The 23,056-nt window shown below is 36.2% G+C and overlaps 1 protein-coding gene across 5 annotated transcripts in view; it reads left to right on the top strand.

Annotated features, from left to right (window-relative positions):
* Focad (focadhesin) overlaps positions 1-23,056 on the top strand; it is a 285,307-nt gene that overhangs the window by 220,588 nt on the left and 41,663 nt on the right. For all 5 annotated transcript variants that reach the window (XM_074051714.1, XM_074051713.1, XM_074051711.1 and 2 more), the window contains 5 exons: positions 3,948-3,992; positions 8,853-8,961; positions 11,454-11,570; positions 14,342-14,580; positions 17,718-17,807. In XM_074051714.1, coding sequence (XP_073907815.1) covers positions 3,948-3,992; positions 8,853-8,961; positions 11,454-11,570; positions 14,342-14,580; positions 17,718-17,807 — 600 coding nt within the window. The remainder of the gene's footprint in view (positions 1-3,947; positions 3,993-8,852; positions 8,962-11,453; positions 11,571-14,341; positions 14,581-17,717; positions 17,808-23,056) is intronic.

Raw genomic sequence — 23,056 nt, 5'->3', positions numbered from 1 at the left:
GATAAAGGGAATGGCAACTGCTTTAAAGGCTTTGATGTTGGTGACTTTACCTTCTGCATGAGCCTGAATTGAAAACCATAGAAGATCTAATACATATATTTTTACCGAATCCCTAAATATAATAGGGAGAACTTTATTCATAAATTACATAATCACCTCTCAGTATCCATAGGGAATTGATTCCAGGAACCATGACAGATATCAAAATTCATGGATCCATAAGTTCCTTATATAAAATAGCATAGTATATGCATATAACCTCTGCACATACTCCCATATATTTTAAGCCATCTCTAGGTTGTTTATGATACCTTATACCATATAAATGCTATGTTTATAGTTGTTACAATCTGCTCATTAGGTAATAATGACAAGAAAAACGTCTGTCTATATTCAGTCCACACAATTACTTTTTCTGAATATTTTTAATCCATGGTTGGTTGTGTATCTATGGATTTACAACCCATGGATACAGAGGGCTGACTGTATATAAATGTGTGTGTGTGGGTGTGTATTCTTAATACAGTGTGGAAATAGTTTGTTTTTCCCCCCTTTGCACCTTACAACTGATGATTTTATATGCCTTTGAACAAAAAATTCTGGTTTTTCCCACTCATTTCATAGCTGTCCCGCCTCACATTTAGTGAAGAACTACTCCACTCCTTCTCTCCTTTGCTCATCCTTCCACAAGACCTCTTCATTATTAGGAGCAACTTTACCATGTCAGGCCTTTAATTTCAATAGCAGACACTCTGTAGGGTATTACCACTATATTAACTAGAAATGTATAAGTGCTGGGACATGAAAAGCAACTTAAATTGTTATATAGACTGGTAAGAATACTGTGTCAGCTTAATTGTTTCAGCAGCCTACATGTAAGTTTAGTGTCCAGAGCCTAAATAACTGTTGACAATCACAGGTTGCTTTAATCTAAAAAACATATCTGAAAATTTCTTGATTTGTAGAAAAGTTAAATCTGTGTATATTTAATTAATTCTATTACAAGTTGTATTTTCTAGATTTATAAAAATAGCAATGTAGTTTAAATATTTTGATATTGGATTTAAGATTAGATATTAAGAATTTGGGTTTCATTTCTTATTTGCTCATATCTTTGGCATCTGATTTTGCTTTCATCTTCTGAAAGTGATAGATTGGTGGGAATTGTATATTTACTGCATTCTAAAATACATAAAGAGACCTATGGATAAAAGTCCCTGATGATCTGTATCATGATCTGTATGTGAGAATAAGACAGATAAGTTCCTAGAAGTTTCTTAAGAATAATATAAAACTAGAAAGTTTGAAAATTTCAGAGAATTGAATCCTGGAACACTTCAGCATTTATAGAGGGGGAAGATGAAGAAGGAATCAGGCTACTTTGAAGTGAGCTCTTTAGCAACTCACTTAATTGGAACAGAATCCCAAATGCACATAAGGACATTTTAAATATACTATTTCAAAATTTATTTATTGAGGGTCTGTAACATGCCAGGCTTTGTTCTGAACATAGAACAACAGCAGTGAACAACCCCTCATCCTTGTTCTCCAAGGGAGAACTTTTCCTGAGGGAAATGATCAGGAGTCATTGTAATAAAATTGTTCAGGCAAAAGATGGCAGAGTTTGGACTAAGGTGCTAGCAGTAGAAGTACTGAGAAGTAAATAAAATTTGAATCTATTTCAAAGGCAGATTCCTTTGGTTTAAAATTCCATAGGTTTAAATTATTAACTTAAATAAAGGTTACGAGTGAAAGATAGATGAAGGATATGAGAGAAATCCAAAGATAACTCCAAGATTTTGACTGACTAAAAGTATGGTGTTCCCATACTAAGATAGGAATGATAGAAGAAAAGCAGGTCACCATAGGGAAAGAATCAGATTTTAGATTTGTTAGAGCTGAGATGCCTAATTAGACTTCCAAGTTGGGATATCAACCAAGTAGGTTGTTGACTGAGTCTAGAGTTCTACAAAGAAATCAAGGCTGCGGATATAAATTTGGGAATTGTTAGCATATTGATGGCATTAAAAATCATGCTGATAAGAGCACCTAGTAAGTGAGTAAAGAAAGAAAATTTCAGAGGGTTGAGCCCTGTAACACTTCAGCATTTATAGAAGGGAAAGATGAAGAGGGACTCAATAAAGTAGACAGAAAATTAGTAATCAATATATAGGAAGAGAACCAAGAGTGTGGAATCTCTAAAGCAAAGGAAAGAAAGTCTTCTAAGAAAAGAGTGACCAATTGTGCCAAATGCCAAGGATGAAGATTAGGAATAAAGCATTAGAGTTAACCTCTTGCAAGTCATTGATTACCATGACAGGAGTTATTTTGGTGGAGTTGTGGAGATAAAAGCCAGATTGTAGAAGGGCTCAGAGGGAGCTGAAGGAGATGAACTAGAATTAGCAGGTATAGATAATATTCTTCTAAAGAAGTTTTGATATATATGAGGTAGAGAAATGGGACAGTATTTGGAGGGCTTTTTCTTCTTCTAGATGCTATGATAGTTCTACATGCAAGTAGGGAATGAAAAATTGGTGATGCAGCAGAGAGAAGGGAATAGAGAGGGAGCTCTAGTGCACAAGAGAAAGGTTTGGTTCTAGATAGAATTGTGGACAGTCACCATTTGTAAATATGGTGAATATATACTGACCAATGAAAGATTACAGGGGATGCACTAAGCTTCACCTAGGAAGGCAGAAATTGGACAATACATTTTAGAGAAATTTATTGTCAAATCATTTTAAAATCATTTATGGTTTTTAGGAGCCATGTGAAACTATCTGAAAAACATAGTTTTTATGAACGACTTGTTCTCAGGGAGTGCCAAGTGGCTAAGTTTTTTTGTGTGTAAAATGCAAACATTTATGAATGTAAATATAATTCATATTTGAATACTAAAATTTATATTTATGAAAACTTTGAATTTATAAATTTCAAAGTACATATATTGAAAATTATCCTTTTAAAATGTGAACTTGGGGGAAGTGGGGAGGTGGCCAAATAATATATACACATGTAAGTAAATGTAAAATAAATAAAATAATACTAAAATAAAATAAATTAAATTAAAAAAAATAAAATGTGAACTTGGAAGCCAGTGTTTGTTTTTCACTTTATCTCAAGGGTTCTATATTGGAAAAAAATATATTCTGTGAATATTTTAATTGAGCATATCTGCCTTTCAATCTACCGGTATCATTATCTTCTTTTGGCTTTGGTCTGATTACATAACCAAAAATTGCAATTGTATATACAGGCAGTGACTATTCCACATGTATGACTTGGAAATTGTAAGTTGATGTTTCGATGAGCTCTTGTGCAAAAAAGAGATAAAGGGTATCATAGTCGATTTGGCTACCATATCAGAAATACTGTAGACTAGGTAGCTTAATGAAAAGAAATTTCTTCCTCACAGTTCTGGAATCTGAGAATCAGAGATCAAGTACCCAGTGTATTTGGTATCTGATGAGGGCCCAAGTCCTGTTTGCAGATGGCCTGTCTTTACAATGAATGCTAATATGGGAGAGACTAAAAAGAGAGGAAGCAAGCTTTCTTGTCTGTTCTTATAAGGCCACTAATCCCATTAATGAGAGCTCCACTTTCCATTACTACGACATTGAGGACTAGGATTTCGACATATGAATTTGGGGATTAGACAGCATTCAGAGCAGGAGATAAAGGACTCCTGTATAGCCACCACTCAGTTTGAGATGACACTCATAATGCTGCCTGCAATCCCTCCTTTCTCACCTCCACTAAATGACCCAATGAAATGGAAGATATAGCTGTCTTTGAAGTAAAACCTTATTACAGATTTTTTTCCTTGCATCAAGGTTATACTAAGAGTTGAAGTCATTGCCAGAGGTTCTTATTAGTTGGAGAGTAAGAAAAAAAATTGTGTTCTTGCTCTCACGTAAATTCATGTCTATTTTCCATCTTTATTGCAGGGTCAGAGACATGTTGACTGATGAGATCACCAAGACAGCTGCAAAGTAAGAGTCATTTATTCTTTTACTTTAGTTTTTTTTTAAATTAAACTTTTATTTCCTGGCAGGTACATGTAGTTCCTCCTTTTGGAGCATTTCATAACTTTAAGGACTGTAAAGTACTTTTTGATTACTCTTTTTTTTTAAAAAAAATCGGTTGCTACCCTTTCTTATATTAAGTTAATTCTTGCTATATATGCTGCAAATGCATGACTTTACATCTTGAGTCACTGAGGTTGTAACTTAACAAAATGCCATGTGCTTTGGCTTCAATGTAAAGGATTATAATTTAGTTCAAAGGGGAAAAAATAAATTCTTAAGAATGTGAGTTATGTGGAGTCTGCAGATAGATTAAATCTGAACTGCAAAACAACAAACAAATCAAAGTAGTACTTCCTTTCATTTCCTGTGTGTTCGAGTCCAGTGTATCTCAAAACTGAATTTTATATACTCAACACGAATGCAAAGGCCCAGTAAAAATGCAGTTTCAGTCATATCCTTATGGTTGTTTTAACAAAAATTACTGGAGTGGAACTGCCTTGAGACTTTTTATTTACCTTAAGCCAATGCTCTCCAAGAAAACTGTACCCTAATGAACTTGCTAGAACTATCTCATCAGGCTCCTTGGTTAACAGGCTCACTAATTGTTCCTGGCAGTTCTGTCACTTATATTCACTTCTCCCTTCTACCATCACCTTTAACTGTTGCCATTTGTTTGACTTCCTTATTTCTTAGCTTCCAAATAACATAGGCACACCTTTGACCTTGAGGGTTGCATGTGTACTGAAAGTCCATATCATGTGGAAATACCAAATTGCTGTAAGTTTCCTCCTTATCATATCCCAGTACTTTCTGTAGCTAAGCAGGTTTTGCTTTAGGAAGAGCAAACCGAAGAAATAAAACTACGGTGTGCCTTTGTGCTAGCATTCTACCAGTAGTTTCCTAAGCAGTCAATTAACTGTGATGTGTGACCTCAGCCTAGGGTCACTACTCAGTCATGTCTTCTGAATAAACGAAAAGAGCAGTGACAGTCCTCCTCTGTTCTCATTTTCTTGATGGGGAGCACTGGGAAATATCTGTAGATATAGCTGTTGACAGGATGGAATGGAACTTAGAGAGACTTCCTTAGAAACATTCACACCTGCTTTTCTGGTTTGGTGGATTGCAGACCAGTGGGCAAGTTTCCAGAGATGCATGTTTGGGGGGAGGGGGCTATATAGAGTTATTTGGTCGACTAATATCCTGTTGAAACCTGTGCTTTGACATTTGTAGTAAAATGCTTGAATGCTGAAGAAGCTAGCAGCTTTCTATGAAAACAAACTATAATCTTACCTCTTTGGTAGCTTTTACACTTTCCATTCTGAAATTTTATTTCTCCATGACTTAACTTCAGGTGTGAGGCATTACTAATGATCTGAATGTGCTCAAATTCTGAAGTAGTGTGGACTAAAGATAATTCATGTTCTTATGCCATTGCTACTTTTTCATCAAAAATTTCAAAGTATTTTTTAACCCAGTCTTATTAAATCAATCCTGATAATAGTAGGCATGACAGAAAGCAAATAGGTGTTATTTTAAAGTTCAGAGGCAGAGAGATAAATGAGAGTGCTGGGGGAAAAAGTAGCTACTACCCTCTTTTTGTTTATTTCCATTGTCTTCCTCCAAGCAGGTGAAGAGCTCACCACAACCCTCTGACAGCTTAGCTTTCAGTTCTTGGACCATGACTATCACTGGCCATTTTGGACCAGAGAAGGACTTATTTTATGCATAGTCTTATATTAAATGCAGGAAGTAAAACACAAGTCATGGGGTTAAACTGACGTGTGCACTTGAGACCATTTTTCAAGCATTAGGGTTAGGCATAATGAAGAATCAGAACATAGACCTAATGATGGATGGAAATTTGTTTTTATTGTTACTAATTAAATTGATTTGAACCTGAAGACAAAAATCCCCAAAAGATTGGGTCACTTTGCTAATATGTAATATAATACTTTGTCCCTAAGAAAGCATCATTGAGGCTCATCCTTCTTGTGCTTTTTAATTAGGTTAATGACATCAGTTTGTTCCAAAGGACAATTTAATTAAAATGTCAGTGGTGCTGCCTAGATAAATACTGTACTGATGCTGACATGTTATTATGCAAATTAGTCACTGCTGTTTGACTGGTAGGGGAGGGTTATTTGAGTAACAAGGGGATAAATTTTTATGCTACAGTTGTAGATTTTTGCTGGCCAGCTCCTCCTCAGATTTGTTTCACTAAATATGTATTGAGTGCATGCTCTTCAAAAGTTGCTCACTATTCTTGGCATGTAGAGAATGAAAAGATAATCAAGAGCTAGTCATGATACCTTTGTGAAGTACACAATATGTGGACTGTAGAACAGTTTTTTGCTATATAAAGATTAATGTCCAGTGTTCAGCCTGCATCCAGAGATCTAAATGCTTTAAATGGCTTTAAATGCATTTTCATCCATTTTTCAGCAATACGTGCTCAGGTGTGTCAAGACCAGTAGAACTTTTGAAATAAAATGATTTGGAGCAGCGTTTTAAAACTGGGGCTCAATTCTTTCTCAAATTTCAGGGCTGGAAGGATGCTTTTGATGTCATCTTGTGTAGCATCTTTGTTTAGAGATTTGATGTGCAATTTCAGGTGACTGTGTTTTTGGCATGGTGATGTAAATTGGCAAACTAATTATCAGACCACTGAGAACTTAAACCTATTTTTTAAACTAAATTTAAAACTATTTCTTAAGTCCCTAAATTTCCCAACCTTAAGGATTCATAGCCATTTTGTACCAAGAGAGGCCTCAGGATATTTACATTTCAAAGAAAGAAATAGGGAGGCAAACATTTGGAGGATCACATTTCCAGGCGTCTGTAGCAAAAAGTTAGGGAAACACTATGTCAGCAAGCAAGCCAGACATTGTGGTAGATATCTGTAATCCCAGCTATCCAGGAGCATAGATAGGAGGATCTCTGTCCAAGGTCCATCTTTGGTAAAAAGCCTGAGACCTATATGAAAAATAACTAAAGCAAAAAAGGGGCTGAGAACATGTCTCAAGTGGTAGAATACCTGCCTAGCAAACACAAAGCCCTGAGCTGAGTTCAAACCCCAGTACTACCTTCCCAAAAGAGAAATAAATCAATAAATCAATAATACAATGTGAGTACTCCTAATCCAAAATGCTTGAGACCAGAAGTACTTCAGATCTTAGTGCTTTTCAATTTTTGAAATATTATATAGGCTTTGCCAACTTAGCCTCCCTAATCTAAAAATCCACAATTCACAATCCTCCAAAATGTGAGATATTTTGAGCATCATTGCTCAACCTGTATTAAAGATAAGTATTTAGTTTTGCTTTTGTGAAATAATTTTATGGTCTAAATCCTACCATGCTTCATGGCATTTTATTATAGCTAAATAAATACTCAGTAACCCAAAATCTAGGTTGGAACTGTCTTCTTAGACCTCAAGGCTTCCTTCCAATTTTCTCTCCCATTCATCCTCAATATGAGTGTTGATTTCTTACTAGCTTATGACAGACCTCACAGAAGAATGAACTAAAGAAGATTGAACAAGATGAGCAAGCATGAAGAGCAGATTTTCATTGAGTTGAACCACCCTAAGGTTAGAGGGAGAGAGGGAAAGGGCAGTTGAATAGATGAATGGAAGGACTTTATAATGGCAGGTCCAGAATCCCATTCTTAATAAATAGATATGAACACATGTGCACAGTAACATTTTAACACCCATGGGCTCACCTGTTCGGCTGTGTCTGTGGATTGGATCTGGATGAAGGTACAATGCTTGCACAGGAGCAGGACCAAAAATCCTCCCCATCCCAGGTTTATATCCTAGTCCTGCACTGGAATAAGCAGAGAGTGGTTCTTGAAGGCATATAATGAACTCCAGTTCAGTTCTCAAGAGTAGGTTTTAGGGAACATTCTCTGTATTTATGGTGATGCACAATCATAAGCCTGAGAACAGAAGTCTTTGGATGGATGCTCAGTTGCCTGAGCTCCATTATGACAATTGACAAGCCAACAAGAACTTGTTAGAGTCTCATTTGTTACTTTCTTTTATAGGATCAATGTGGGATTGTAGAATAATACTAAGTGCACATTGTCAAGTGCTAAATATATATGAAAAATATTTAGTTATCTTGATTCTGAAGTCAAAGATAAAATTTTTGTTACTAATATTAGAAAACTAATAATTTAGGTGATATAACATGATCCAAATAGTCTGTAAACAAGTTTTTCTTTTTGTATCTTACTTGGAATCTTCAAATTGTATCACAAAGTGTCTTTAAAGTTGCTGGCTTTGGCATGCTAAGACAAAGAAGGAGATGATAGTAATGACTGAGGGAAGCTGCCATGTGTCAACGTGTAAGGAAAATGCTGTCTGAAGTGGTTCACAAGAAGCTGGTTCCACATACCAGTGCTTCAGAAAAGCCAGAGGCCATTCCAATCTTCTGGGCTTATTCACGTAAAGGTCCTTGGTTGTGTTTTCAGAACAAATCGATAGAATTAAATTGGCCAAAGATGACATAGAAGAAGATAGCTTGGGAACTGCCAAGTCGAACAGTGGAATAAAATTTTTTGGAAGGCAGAAATTAGAAATATGAGCTTGAATCTTTAAGTTGTAGAAAGTCACTGTGATCATACATTGGTAAGAAGAGTTACAAATCAGCACTATTATAAGGAGAGAAATTGACATCTGGAACAAGCATATTTACATTTATGAGCTTTGTGCAGGAATAGAAGTGCTTTTCATCTCTTCTGTCCTCCCATGATAGCGTCTTCCCTTCTCTTGGTTAATGCCCCTAAGTCCTCTCTTGAAATCTTTTTCTTTTAAAACAGGGAGAGTCCAGTGGTCAAAGGCAATGCGCTGTTAGCCCTAAGCAGCCTTGCCGTCATCGTATCCAAACATGAAGCCAGCCTCTCCTCAGACTCTGATGGGGTCCTGGAGGTGAGTTACGGTGATTTAAGCTAGGTGGGCGTTAGTCATGTCTCTTTAAGCCTGGTTTTTGATGAGCTGGCCCTAGATTTACAAGATTAAATTCTGTGAGTGCAGCACCCAATTTCTGCTACTTGATGAGCCTTCACACTGTCTTCCTGACTTTTGTTTGCTGCTTTTCTGTTTTGCCTTCTCCATCACAGTTAAGTGGTCATTTCCATTTGAAGGTGCCAATTTTATGCAACAGGGGTTGTCTTTTTGTGATTACATCAGTGGTAACCAATCTTAGGAGGTTAACTAGGCTTACTGAAAGTGAACAATGCTGTCAAAAATGATAAATAAGCAGTGTTTACAGATTGAAAAAAATGTACTTTGCATTTTAATTGTAGATGTCAAGGATAAAGTGCCTATTCATTTTTGCACGCCATTTATTTCTTAATTAAACATGTGGCAAGCTAGCCAATGTTCATTTCCAATGTACTTTCTCAGATAATTCATATCTGTCAAAATAAAAAGGCACAGATTTGTTCTTATTGAAAGCTCCATTATCTGGTAGCTCCTATTATCTGGAGATGAAGTAGCTGAGTGGTTAAAAAGCATGGGCTTTGGAATAAGAGAGTCCTATGTTTAAATCTTACTGCTTCAACTCATTAGCTCACTGGCCTATTTCTAGTAATCTCTTTCAGAGCCTGTTTCCCCATCTGTAAAATGGGGATAGCGATACTTACCAAATTGCACTATAGCAAGCATTAAATGAATTAGTACATGTAACACACAGCAGCTGGCAAATACAAATTTCTCAAATCATGACTATGTTTAGCATGTGCATCTACTTTATCACAGCTTGCTCTGGAAGTTGAGACTTTATTCAGCATTATTCAGCCTGTCTCTGTCTTAGAGACTCATGGGCTATTCATACTCTCACTTCATGGTATTTTTGGCTACAAAGAAATCAACTCTGACTTATTTAAATAAAAAAGGAACTGGAAGGATATGTAATCCAGAAGCTTAAAAGCTTTAAAGGCTGAGTCTTGGGATAGCAGGAACAAGGTAGTTAGGGAGTCCATTTTACAGATATTAATGAAATATCTCAGGAGACCACCCCATTTGGGTAGATAAACTCCAATCATTCATTGTCCTTGAACCAACCACTTAAAATTTAGAGACACTATGTCCTATGTCCACCCCTTGGATAGAGTAGGACAGGCTGCTTCATTGAGAATTTAAGCAATCTTCATATTCAAAGTTGGAATTTCCTGCAGGGTGCTATTACCAATAAGCAAGAGAATAGGCAGTATGGACAAGAGCTGCAAGTGTACTTTACACATAGAGGAGATTGTTCTATGAATGATAAAAGTATCATTAGTTAGCATAAGAATATTTAGCTTTGAACCCAGAGTCTTATTTTAATGATGAGAAAGATTAAAAAATTTTAGAGGATGCATTTCATTTCCTTGAAAGAGCCATGGCCTGCATTATCAGAGGCCACCTGCCAAAGAGATTTACAACCTAAAAAAGTTAAGGTCCTTTCCTGTGATCTCTTCATTGTGGTGTTAATTATGCTGAATTAACAGTTGTACAGTTAATTAGCCCTGTAATAACTGGGGGCGTGCATTAAAGATTGAGTTCTAGGCTCTCTTGTTCTTCTTTACTGCCACCCCCCCCACCCCCCCACCCCCCTCTCCCCGCATCCCCATACACACTTCCACTCTGTACACTTCAAACCATTCAGCCTAAAGACAGGGCTTGATTTTATTCTTGATAACTTTGCTTTGCTCAATACAAACTCATGATCTCATTATTTGATTGAAGTTGAAATTTGTCAAACTTCATTCAAATAAGTATGTGACAAACAGCTAAAAATCTTAAGATGAAGGCCTTGTTTGATTCAAGAAACTAAATTCCAAGGAGATACTCACTATTGAGTACCATGTGAATTACTAAATGCAATTGACACCTGTGGGATGAATGATTTTTATAACCAAGTTTTCTGTTTAATGAATGGAGTTAGAATTTCTCAGTCAGCTAGGTTTTCTTAAAGGATAACTATATGATAATGGTAAACAAAAATACTAGAGTTGATCAAACTATTGTAGGCTGATTGCCTCCTTTGTGAAATGGCAAGTATAAAAGTGAGAGAATTTAAATTGTTTTCTTTGCATCTCTCTCTCTCTCTCTCTCTTTCTCTCTATCACATTATTGCCACCATAATTCATTGAATAGAGGAGAGCTGTTGGGTTTTGGATGTGTTGTTTTGTAGCTCCTATCCCACTTCTGCTACATCTTGTATAAAAAATAAATCTTACTCTTATTGGGGCATAGGTAAGAATGTGCTTTTTGTCAAATATCTGTTCATCTTGTATAATCCAAGCAGATGAAGTTTCCTTTTTGGTAATAGCTTTTTAGTGTTTAATACAAAAGGGGGTTGTACTCTGGGTGTCAAAACCATGTTTAGACTTATTTTCTTTTTTCTGTTATTATTTCATGTTGTTATTCATCTGTAGGCTCAACCTAATTTCCTTCCAATGAAAGAGTGGGTTTCCATGGTGCTTGATACTCTCCTAGTCATTGTGGATAACCATTACCAAACCAGAGGACAACTCTTCTCCTGCTTTTATCATGTAAGTGTGAGAAATAAAAAATGACCAGAAAGGCCAAATGTGATGACTCAAACCTGTAATCCTAATACTTGTGAGGCAGAGATCAAGAAGACTGTGGTTCAATGTCAGCCCAGGCAAAAAGTTGGTGAGACCACCATCTAAACCAGTGGCTGGGTGCAGTGGCACATGCTTGTCATCCCAGCTACATGGAGAAGCACAAATAGGTCCCAGCTGGTCTGGGTATAAAGCAAGACTTCCCCATCTCAAAAATAATCAATGCAAAAAGAGCTGGTAGAGTAGCTCAAGGGGTCTAGTACCTGAATAGCAAGTGCAAGTTCCTGAGTTAAACCCCTGCACTGCCAAAAATTTAAAAAAAAAAAAAAAAAATATATATATATATATATATATACACACACACACATATATATATACATATATATATATGTCAGAAAAGCTGAGGGTTGCCAGTTCTAACTCCAGTTGTTCTCAAGGAATTCTCATTTTCAGCTCTGGTTGTAAGTTAGTTATCTGGGAAACCTACATGACTTGTAGGCTCCACCCCTAACTTGATGTTCTGGGATGTGCCCTGGGAATCAGCAGTTTGAAAACTCTAGATTTTTCTGATTTGTAGTCAGGGTCATGAACTGCAGTTAATAGTAGAATAATCATTAGCTGAAATTGTAGTTACTCAGAGTTTCAAGTCATAATCGGTCCATTTTAGGATATGTGTAATAGGTCATGAGTAATTCTCTTAATCTCTTTGGACCTTATTGTTCTTATTTATAAAAGGTGAGAGTTGAATAATATTCTCTTCAATTTTTGAAGCCCTACGTCTGATCTTTACTAGTTTCGTGGCCGTTGACTTAACATTCAACTCTTGCTTTCTTTACTGATGAAACAAAAGTAATAAACAATGCTTTGCCGACTTTCTTAAAGGCTATGAGAATCAGTATATTTAAGCCATGTAAAAGTGTTTTGAAAATAGTGAAATACTCTAAATGCAAAGTAATGTTTCTGGTCATAAAAGTGCACCTGTTACCCACAGTCATTTTCTGTCTTCATGCTTGTATTCTGATACTTGAAGAAACTGAATACATACTTTTTTCTTTAATTTTCCTTTTATTGGTTGTAGCATGTGTTTTATTTCTACATGTGTACAGAATTATTTTGGTTCTATCCTATCAGTATCCATTGCTTAGGGAATTATAGTGATCATGGGACAGTCAGCTGAGTGGCAGAGGATTATAGTTGACTTGAATAAAAATATAGCCCAGGTCCTGAACTGTTGCTAAAATAACAAATTTAGCCTGAAATCCTTTGCCTGTGGTCTTCTCTGTACATTGTGTGTGCTTCTATCTTCCTGCTGTGGGAGGACTGGTATGTATTCATCTGAGACATAGAGTCTAAATGTTAGATTTTTAGCCATATTTGAGAACAAAAAAATTACTTACCAGATAATGTAGAATCAAATTAGAAGTAGATTTTGCTCAAAGAAGTAATTTCTTTATGCTGATTTGCTTAACTTGTTTAGAAGCTTCTATGAAGTCTTTGCAGTAGCTATTCAGTTCAGACATTCATGGGAATAGGACATTGTGTGACATTTCTCATAATTCTTCTTTGTGCTTGCAAACCAGTAAGAAAACCTCTTCACTAGCCAGCTCAGTTTCTTCTTACCTTCGTGATTTACATTAGTACAGTTTTCAAAGCTCTGTTTCAAAAGTCGCTTCCTGTATCCCTGCAGCAGAATCATTTTGAGTAACATTCTCATTTAGAGAGTGCTGTATTAACTTAGAGTGTAACTTAGTACATGCTTGATTTTTATCCTTAAAATACTAGAGTTTCGAGAGTGTGTAGGCATGGGATTAAAAACACATTTTAGTGTGCTCTGATTGCCAGGGCTGCCATCTTTATGCTGTGTCTGAAGATTAAAATGGATAATAGTGAGGAATGATAAACAGGCTTTCGTCTTCACATGAGACCCATGTATGGATGTACATAGAGTACTACTTGAGCTCTCTAACATGGGATTCTTATAGAAGCTGTTCATGTTCAGCTGCCCTGTCATTTTACTAGGATTGTTATTCATCTCTTTTCCCATAATTATATATAGGAAGTAGTATATAGAGCTCTCCATTTCATTTTGAATAGCTGGTTATTGCTTTGTAACTAGAGGCTTTTAGGATTTCAACTTCCTTTTTAATTAAAAAGAATTAACCCCCTGTAGGAAATAATCCATCTATTGGGAAGTGTTCCCACCAAAAATTTTGGGAAATGTGCCAGTAGATCTTTGTGCTAAACTTGCACTTGTTTCTCTATATTAAACTTAAGCCCCTTTTCCTTTCTTTCCTGGAAAACTCCTTTCTGGACATTTATAATGTAGCTTGGTGGCTTGTTGAGGTTCAGGTAGTTTCACTTATTTCTCTCTCTCTCTCTCTCTCTCTCTCTCTCTCTCTCTCTCTCTATATATATATATATATATATATATATATGTGAGCTTTTAAAAACACTGAAATTCTTTCAGTCTTTGAAGTAAGAGAATTCATAACCTTTAAACATAAGATACTTATTTTCTTTTTCAAATTTAAAAGGACATTAGTAGTTAATTGGCTATTTAGTAGCAAATTGTTTCATCAAGGGAAAACAAAACTAGGAAACACATTTAGTTTGAGGGGGCTGTGGAAGCAGATTTAGAGAAGCTTATATTGTTGTCCATAGCTTTTGTAACAGGTATGCCTCCTTCATGTTTTAAACAAAAGGCTAACCCCGTTTTCTTTTTTTTTGGCATGCTCTAGAAATCCTATTCTGGTGAAAACACAGCTAGTGCCATTGCCCGTTCTGCTGCCGCCACGGCTTTGTCTCTCCTTGTGCCAGTTTTCATTATCTCTTGCAAAGAGAAGGTTGAGGAAATCCTGAACATGCTGACTGCCAGGTTACCTGGGAAACCAAGTGCTGATGACTCTCAAGCCGTGCAAATCCACATGGGCCTTGCTTTGGGGATGTTTCTCTCACGCCTGTGTGAGGAGAAACTCAGGTACGGTTTATTAAAATATTCCTGCTTTTCCTCTTTGTGGTTTGTGAAGGATTTTGCATCTTTACACACACACTCCATACGTTGTATCTGAGAAATATGTGGTTGTGAAACTCTTTAAGATAAGAAAGTTGATCCCATCTTATTCTCCTTTATGGGTGAATCTGTCTGTCTAAAATACCATCATGTAGACATTCATGTATTTGAATGGTTGATATTCAAGTGATTAATTACTTGAAAATCATTTCATGCTTAGATGAAAGCCTTGAGTACATTTGTATAATAGGTATGAACAAAAGTCTAATCTTACAGTACTATAAGTAAAGAAGAGCTTTTTTTCTCATTTGTATGCATGAAAATAATTGCTGGGATTTTCGTAGTTGATATCATTGTAAAATGGAAGGAAAGGATTTGGGCATCTCTTGTACCCAAGGCTTGTTGGGAGTCACTGGGTCACCTGAGAACTGCATGTACCCAGCTTTAAATATTGCTTTTATCCTGTGCCCTGGCTACATTTTAATAATCCTTAAAGAGTCTTAATCTGCTCATATTATACTATGTACTTTATTCAGTTTGATTACTTGTTTTTGGACTTTATCCTTGAGTGGAGCTAATAGAATATCAAAGACCCAGGTAGAAAATTCCACTAAATGGAAAAGCTTTCTTTTGCATAAATCTATTTTAGTTTTGTTGTTCATACTGTTTATTCTTCTTTATAACAAACCTTAGCATCTTACTTATCCAGATTGATTATAGTGTGATCCAACATGAATGTTTGGTTATCATATATATTTATATATATATATATATATATAATATATATTTGATATATTTGATTGACTTGGAATTTAACCCCATTTTCCTGTGTTAGAAATAGGATAATGGGGAGACATCCCACTGTGATGTTAGATATCTAAACTCCCCTCATGGCAGAAATTAGTGGTCTGAAAGCAAAAACTGGTGTTAGTGTGAAGAAGCTGGATGAAATTATGCCTTTTGTAGGTTGCAGTTTGAAGCTGGTGGTTAAGTTTGTAACTTATATCACTTTGTACAAACACTGATATGTGAAACTTTTATGGGAATTGCTATTGATCTGGGGAAATGGTATGTTTCAGATGATCATTTTCAGCTCCTGAAAACATCTGTCAGATGATTGAGATGACCGGCTCAGACTCTGCAATCATAAATGCATCATTCCCAGAATATTCATTTTGTTCTGCTCACTAGCATTAGTGCATATAGGCCTGCTCTGGATGGAAACAAAAAAAAATGCTCCTTATATGGGAATTAACTTTTACATATCTCATGTGTGGTAGAACAGAAAGTGTTTTTAAAGACTTAGACTTCAAAGTGAGTTTCCCCCCTTTGTTACTGTGCTACAAATGGCAGTCTCCTTACCATCTGTGCTCAGGCTCCCTCTTCGGTATTTTTTCAAGTGACGTATTATACAACTAAGAGTCAGTGCTGGCAGTTTAATTCTAGGCAGCTCATTTCATCCCAACCTGGCCCTGACTCTCTTCATCATTAACTTAGAATGAGAAGCTGCTGGTTTTAGGCCTGACAAGCTTATATTTGTGTTTTAATTTAATCATGCTGCCTAGAAAAAAATCCCATGGTGACTTCCCCCAGCACACTTGTCCCTCTTTCCTGGATTTTCTTCTACTTCTATCTTATTTGAATTTGTACCACAAAAAATTCTGGGCAAAGACACCAGGAAGCTTTTTTCATGACTCAGTACCTCAGAATAACTACAGATTTTAAAGTTGCCTAATATTCCTGTGTTTTGTAGCTTTCTTCTTCTTCAGCCCTGTGTATAATTAGTAATGCAGTCACTGATATAATTATTCATGGCTCTCACCTTCCCAGTTTTTTGAAGCACAGGAATATGGCATTTATGTACTAATAGATCTTTTACTAGGTAATTACAGGGTCACCAGAAAATGACAGCTTTGGAGAAAGTGTCTGTTTTTTTTTGCTAAAGTAAAGGTAAGTGTTTTGATGGCTATTGACTCTAAACAATCAATAATATCAAACAAATGGCCCAAAATGACCCTTTAATGGGAACAGAATTAGGGCAGGATATTGGTTCTCAGAGAGTGAAAAATCACCTTGTAGAAGTGAATTATGACAATCGATCTTTTTTTATTTATTTTTTGCCAAAGCCTTCCGAATTTACATTCTAATATCAGGAAAGTATATTATCGTAAGCTTTTTGCTTCTGTCATAACTCCCAGAAGGTACAAGTATGATCTTTTTGGCATTTATTTAGATATTTAAGAATATCTTATTCCAGAGAAGAACTCCAATAGGACTTATTTAGTTAAAGCCATTAAATGTATGTGTGTGTGTGTGTGTGTTTCTTTAATGGCAAAAATAATCCTTCATCTTGGGTGGCCTTGCTTTTGCCTTGGCTTGAGAAGCTAGCATTCCTGGGGCTGCCTTCCATCTAGTGCAATCTGAGGCAGCAGCATACAGGCTGAGACATGGGGATCTCTGGATGACAAAGTGTCAATGAAGAAGCCACAATTCTGGCTGTAGAAACAGCTATCAAGCTACCTTTTAATTTGTACTTTGCAACTGAAGATCTTCTTTCTCACTAAGCCAATTGCAAAAGCTAATTATTCCATAAAAGCATAAAATAGAGGGCTATCATTTTTACCTCTTTAATATGTAAGTAAAGGAATATAATTTATAACCTATATAATTAAGACAAAAGTGACAATCTTTGCAAGAGAGAGGTTAGAAATGATTATGACCATATCACTTAATAAGTTATTAAATATTTTGCAGAAAAATCTCTTTTGCATTCTTAGAAATGTTTGGAATTTTAACTTTGGTTTTATTTCTTAGTGATTTAAATTTTGAATATGCTGAGAAAAACTAGAAGAAGGAGTTTTAGAATTTATTGGCTTATAAGTCGTTATACTCTTCAGAAACCTAATTACTGAATAAGTTCTCTAACTCAGTTTCTTTATCTAGAAAATAAGCATCTGTGAGTTACCAATATTATTATTTTTGTTTTTAATAATGAAATGCTAGCATTGTCAGTAAAATGTTAATAGGAAATTTCTTTCTACTATGTATTTTGAACAGTTGATGGTTACTAATGATTTATTTCCCATCCTTGGTTTGTTATGTAGTGATATATCTGGTAAACAGATGAACCTTCTTCTGATGAAGTCTTTGGATGCCCTGGAAAACTGCTGCTTCGATGCTAGTCTTGAATACAAGTATGTTGTTCCCATTTCCTCGCTAGTAGATACTTAGGGATTGGTTGCTACTCTGCCGTAAATCTTGCATACTATGTGAAATATTTGTGGGCTCTGGTCTTGAATTCTTTTGCAGAGTTTTCAGCAGTAATCATTTTTTAAAAACATGCAGTTACTGCTTACTTGTTTTGAAAACCTATTTCAGCAATAGGCAGTTTGCTCAAATACAGAGCAACAAATATCATTTTATAGTTTAGTCTTTATATTACTAAAACCTTAGTTTTGTCTTTCAGTTATCATATGAGGCATATATCTGGGGACCTAGATGTATGACTTAACCTTTTTCAGGATCTGTTGAAATCATTGGAATTTGATTGGGTCAAGAGAGTCTTTGATGATTTATATTTCCCTGTAAATCCATTGACAGAGGTATTAAAATAGAAACAAATACTTGTTATGCCATGGTTCTCAACCTGTTTAACAATAATGGGTCCTTTCCCCCCTCCCAGATTTCATGCTTTTTAAAGATTTTGTCTTTTAAACTAAACTTTTAAACTTATTTTCTCATTCTAGCAGTTAATAAAAAAGAAAAATAATCCAAAAAGAATATTTTTAAAAATTGTACTAAATATACACATTTAGCTACACATTAAATGTTTCAGTTAACCTATATGAATTGTGGGGGTAAAAAATGTGGTTTTGTTAGGCTTTCTGAAATATTGACACCATTGAGAACCCGCATTGGAGGAGAGTAGAGTTGGGTCATCAGAAACTTCCAGTCCATTTAGTGAAAATTTCCTTGTCTCTCAAAGCCCAATTAAAAAGCTCAGGGCTTTCAAGAAGCCCTTACTTTATCCTCTTCAAGTTTTTGTTATTCCTGTAGTCAATAAGGTTTAGTATTTTCTCATTCTTGATGCACTGTAGATGTACAGTTTGGAGAACACATTTGTATGTGTGTATGTGTGTATGTGTGTTACTGTGGTTTGAACTCAGGGCCTTACTTTGCTTTGCCATTTGAGCCATGCCACCAGTCTTTTTTGCTTTAGGTTATTTTTCAAGTAGGGTTTTGTGCTTTTCACACTGCCTGACTTGGTACTGCGATCTTCCTATCTATGCCTCCCTGCAGCTGGGATTACAGGTATCACCACATGTTTGATGAGATGGGGTCTTGCTAAGTTTTTTCCTTGGCTGGACTGGAACCTTTATCCTCCTTATCTAAGCCTGCCAAGTAGCTAGGGTTGCAGGCCTGAACCACTGGGCCCTGCTGGTCATCACATTTCAGTAGAAAGAAAACAAGTTGATGCTTGACAGTATGGTGTTTTATTTATTTATTTTTTTCTGTTGTGCAAGTTTTGCCTGTCATTAAAAAAAAAAAAAGAGACTGCTTTTCTAACTAGGTCTGGTCCTGAAAGCAGGAGCTTGGGACAGTCCTCTTTCAGTGAAATAGTGGAAAATAGTGGGAGCATTAGTAGGAGGTGGTTAATAGAGCTGAGAGTGTGCTACCTCAAGTGATAGAATTCACCCAAAGCAAATTCACCAGGCTTCCCTGATGTAGGGGATGTATCCCTACTGAGCTAGCTCAGCACCTGGGCTGGCCAGTGTGTGGTCCTATCACTAACATTTTGCTGCCATCTAGTGGTAGTGGGCTTGGTATTAAAATTCTCACAGACCTGACTGTCCTATGCTCTATCCATCAAAGACCTGAGCTTTGGTTAATTACTATTGAGCTTTTATAAATGCAATAACATTTGCATAGTGTTTTGTAAAGGGAAAATTGCTATACAAATGTTAACTGTTATTAGAACTAATTATTAGATGGCCTCCTGTACTTAATCTTCAGCATTGCCAACAATGAGCTAGAGGATTCAAGATTCATCCTGGTTAGTTTAGAAAATATGTCCGTATATCTCAGTTGATATAACAGCACAAATATCAGAATTGCATAGCTTTTTAGGATTTCTTTTCACCAGTGATATTTTAATATACTCTGATAGAGAGTCAAATAAATTATGACATAATAGGATGTAGAATTTTAAAACTCAAATTGTCTTTATCATTTGTTAGCATTCCTATAGGGTATTTATACTAACAATTCCAAAGGTTCAGTTTTATACTTAGTATCTTAATATGTTTCTATTTCATCTTTCTGAGAGACCAACACTTTAACTCCTCGTTTGTAGTGCACAGAAAGGTGTGAAATCTACCTTTGCCCAAGTTATTCTTCTCTTAGAGCTGGCAGACATATCAAAAAGAACCTAAAATGTGGTAAATGTGGGGAAATGGTGAGCTAATCACCTGGGATAATCTTTAAGATTTAGGACAAAAATAAACACATTAAAATGGAGAAGATGTAGAACTGAAGAGGAATAAAGGCTTAAGAAAACCTTCTACGTACATACTGGAAAACTGAGAAAAAGTAGAAGGAAACTATTGAGAAGGCCATTTGATTATCCACACAAGAAAAAAAAAGACTAAATTTCAAGATATGAGCTGAGGAAACTCTACTAACTACAGATGTCACTCTAACATATTTACAATGCCACATGCATGTACATAATTAGGTTATATGTTTATATATTACAGCAGGCAAATAATTAACATTGTAGCCACGAATAGAGTTATAACCTTGCCTAAAAATAATGGCAGTTGCTGTGATAATTTTTAGGCAAATGTGAGCTAGAAAATCCGATGTCTTTTTTTTAAACCTTTGTATCTTTGTATCTTTGTACCTTGAGATGCTGGAGTACAGATATTTTTGTTAAATCCAGTATACCTCAGAAAGCAAGACCTAGATAGTTGCCTGTTTATTGAGAAGATGAATCCCAGTTCTTACACTAGTGAGCTTTGAGAGAAATCCTCTCTCCACACAAATGTCACATCCATCTTTCTTAAGAAAGGTACCAGTAGAAGCGGGGAAGGGATAAAGAAAGGGTGAAGGAGGATGAATATGGTGGAAGTACTATGTATTCATGTGTGAAACTGGAACAATGAGACCTGTTGAAACTGTTCTAAAAAGGGAGGAGGGAGAATTAAAGAGAAAGGGGGGGTGAATCTAACTAAGATATATTGTAAGCACTTTTATAAATGTCACAATCTACCCACGGCACAACTATAATATGCTAATAAATAAAAAATACGTAGATGACATGTTCAGTGCATTTTATCACTCATAAGGTAAAACGGAAACAACAACAATGAAGTCACGCAAGACCTGATACCTATGTTTGGTTGAAGGTAGTAGGTCTTGCATGACTTTATTGTTGTTGGTTCCTTTCTACCCCCTGTAGTTCTTCTGTGTACTCTAGCCTCTTAAAAGGCTTCACTTCGGTCACTTCTTCAGCACGCAGTAAGTATTGGTTCAGCTCCTGCATGCATCAAGCTGTATATCATAGATACTGTAGTGAGGAAAAACAGAAAGAGTGCCCTCCCTTATGGGACTTGCTGGTTTGAGAGGGATAGAAATCAATCCCCAAAGTAATCCTTATCAGAACTTACATTTAAAATTGTGGAAGTAACGCTAAACAAAAGAAAAAAACAAAAAAAAATTAAAAAATTAAATAAAATTGTGGAAGTATAGGGTGCTGTGGGAGAATATGACAGAGGTTTCCCACTGGACCAGGGAAGGTATCCCTGAGGACATAACATTTGAAATCTTATACATAAGTAGCAATTGCATAGCCAAAGGGAAGGCACCAGTCAAAAATATTAACCAAATTCTTTCTAATTCTATCTTTGGTCTAATTTTTTCGAATGTTTAAATACATCAATATAGAAAGGTAGCTAAAAGAAAAAAAACTTGCCTGTAGATTCTAAATTAAAACAAAGACTTTAAATCCATTCTAATCAAGAAGTAGTCTTTCCTTCAGAAGTGCAATTTGTCTCAAGGCATGCGGTGCTCGGATGTTAGATGTTGATTTAACTGGTTGGAAATGCGTTGTGCCAGTGGAGCTTGTTAAGTTCCTGTAAGCTGTGACAGCAGTTCTGCTTGACTAATGATGGACGATTACTGCAGCAGCTTCTTTACAAAGACTTCTTAGTGCCAGATTGTTATGCAATGGAAACATGAAAAACACACTTCATGCTGCCTTCTCATGGGCATCCCATCATGGTGTTATGTTGGGCACTGAGAAGGGCCTCGGGCTCAGCAGGTGGAGCAGAAGGCTGGGACCCAAAGTCCTCTAGTTCTGGTCATGTTCTATTGGAAACTCTGTGTGTGACCTTGAGCAAATCCGAAAGTCTGTCCATCCTTTTGGGTGTCTACTATCAGATGAGGATGCTCTGCTTTCATAGAGGTGGTGGGGGAGTAACTACTCTATTTATAAAATAATTAGTTTCTTGATGCCAGCTAAGGGTGTAAACAGTATTTAAGAGAAAAAAATGACATAACATATGGACATTGAAATATAGTATTGGAGAAATGCCCTGGAATGTATTCTTAAGTGACAGATACTATGACAAGAGGCAAGGCAAACCAGAGCCAGGATGATATCTGAAAAACTCAGTATTTCCTCCAGTTCAACAGCAACAATGACAACAAAAACTTTAAAAAGCAAAAAATTGTCACAAGCTGCATTATGTTATCATACTAGCTTGAAGTTTTCTGAGAGAACAGTTCTTTTCTTTAAATAGTATGTATTCTTTCAGAAGAAATGGGGCACAAAGGCCCAGATTCCAATTGAATTGTCACATGGTATAACTTTTGACAAGCCTGTCATTTGTCCATTTTCTATTCTGACCCAGTGGTACTCTGAGAGATCAGAGGGGAGAGAAGGATTAATGTCATTGTGCACAGATGAATACGCAGTTTCTTTAAGAAAGAAATTCCACTTGTTGAAGTTGACTAGGAAACATGGAGCACTAGCAGTACCTCCTAATCATGCCTTGCACTGATTTCCCGTTGTCAGTCAGATGTCCTCAGCTCATAGTTTGAAATCTAGTCTTTTCTGTCCTTATGCAGATCATTATTGCATGCTCAACATAGACAGATGGAGAAAGGGCTACATCATTTCTGTCAGGACAGAAATAGATAGGTGTTTTATGCCTTCTCCTCTCCTCATTGTAGGGGTTAAATCAGGCCGTTTTGTGGTCTTTTTTGTGGTTTGTCCAGTGCATCTTGGATACTTGTTTTGATATAAAGTTCCTGTTGAACGGACAGGTAAATATACCTGTCATGAATCATGGGACACAGTTACATATGAGGCAGAAGAATTAAAATCTGCCATCTCACCTCAGGCACTGTAAACTCCCATGGGAAGTGAGGATCAGTCATG

Source organism: Castor canadensis, chromosome 13 (assembly GCF_047511655.1).
Source record: "Castor canadensis chromosome 13, mCasCan1.hap1v2, whole genome shotgun sequence".
Classification (NCBI taxonomy): Eukaryota; Metazoa; Chordata; class Mammalia; order Rodentia; family Castoridae; genus Castor; species Castor canadensis.
The sequence above is the reverse complement of the archived record's forward strand: the minus strand, read 5'-3'. Positions and strand labels throughout refer to the sequence as shown.